The sequence below is a fragment of the Amphimedon queenslandica genome, unplaced genomic scaffold (genome assembly GCF_000090795.2).
Source record: "Amphimedon queenslandica unplaced genomic scaffold, v1.1 AMPQUscaffold_3314_Cont24689, whole genome shotgun sequence".
Lineage (NCBI taxonomy): Eukaryota > Metazoa > Porifera > Demospongiae > Haplosclerida > Niphatidae > Amphimedon > Amphimedon queenslandica.
This window is the reverse complement of record NW_003556356.1, coordinates 1-1,393: the sequence shown is the minus strand read 5'-3', so window position 1 is coordinate 1,393 and position 1,393 is coordinate 1. Positions and strand designations below refer to the sequence as shown.

The 1,393-nt window shown below is 33.5% G+C and overlaps 1 protein-coding gene across 1 annotated transcript; it reads right to left on the bottom strand.

The window, feature by feature from the left end:
- Nucleotides 1-193: 193 nt before the first annotated feature.
- On the bottom strand, nt 194-1,384 carry LOC109592972 (uncharacterized; the record flags this gene model as incomplete). Its single annotated transcript, XM_020008258.1, has 3 exons — nt 1,252-1,384; nt 784-1,140; nt 194-462 (listed from the first exon to the last, which is right to left on the bottom strand). Coding segments are annotated over exons 1-3 (741 nt in total), but the record flags the coding sequence as incomplete, so codon positions are not given.
- Between the last annotated feature and the right edge of the window lie 9 nt (nt 1,385-1,393).

Sequence of the window (1,393 nt, the reverse complement as noted above, 5' to 3'; positions counted from 1 at the left end):
TGCATTGTATGAAGTAAAAAAGTAACAACTACACAATTGCATTAAAAAGAATGAAATGAAATTCTTAGTGTATTCTATTTGATTAAAGAGTATCAATTCATAATACAATATACACTGGTCTCATAATGTGCTTACTGTCTAATGGTAAATTTGAGGTGTCATTACTCCTTGCTACCATGGATATCAGACTAACATTAATGGATGCTTCACAAGTATACAGACCAGCATCAGAAGTATTGAGAGAAGAGAAGTTCAAATAAAGAGAACTCTTTACATTAGATATATTCATAAGAACAAGAGGTACACTAATAACATTGTTAGCTGATCTCTTAGTCCATGTTATCACTGGTGAGACTATGAGTCTATCAACAACTGTCACTGTACAATTTAACATGTATTCTTCACCAGGTTCAGCAATACCCATAGTTACTAGATTTATCTCTACTACTGGACTTGGAGTAGCTGTAATGAGAGGAGGGAAAGAGTGAAGATAATGGAGGAAGATAAAACAAGGAGAGAGAGAGAGAGAGAGAGGAATTGGAGGAAGGAATTTAAAAAACTCAAAACCTACAAAGGCAATTTGCTACATTCATACATTCACAGAAATGTGATTTGGATCCCTACATTCTGGTAAGGCAAAAAAGACAATCAAAACTGTATTAGTTCAAGAATCAATGCCTTATCAGATTGTCTATGCACAATACATTCAAACTCACAGCCCAAAAGGTATAATAAGTACTGGCCTACTATGCACCAAAACAGAATGTAATGTCATGTACTTACCATAAACTGTAATAGAAATATTAGCACTAGCTGATGTATTTGTAAAAAACATGTAACTGTTAGGAGCAGTCACTTCAATGTTACAAGTATACATTCCACTATCATCAGCATTATCCAATGGATAGAACATTAATGTTGCATTATAATTTAATGCATCAATCATATTGAGACCTTCAGTAATAGTAGCATCAGATGAGCCCATAGGAACATTAGTACCATCACGTGTCCATTGATTAGTGACAGTCACTGGTATAGAAACCATTGGATTTAACAGTATGTCACATTTAATGAAGAATGGTGTCCCTGCATATAATGTATCATCACGTTCCTTTGATATAGTAACAAGTACTGGTGGAACTATGCATGAAAAATGAAAGTCATAAAATATAAGCATGGAATAAAAATGTAAGCAACTCATATTCTACATTTAAATTTTTTACAATACATTGAGTAAGTACAATAACTTACAATCAACAATCACACTAAAGACATCACTATCCTCTTGATAATCATAAGTAGCAGTGCTAGGATCATTGGTATTATTACAACCAGTTACATTAAACTCAGCCATACATGTATACATTCCAGCATCTTCAAACCTCACTGGATC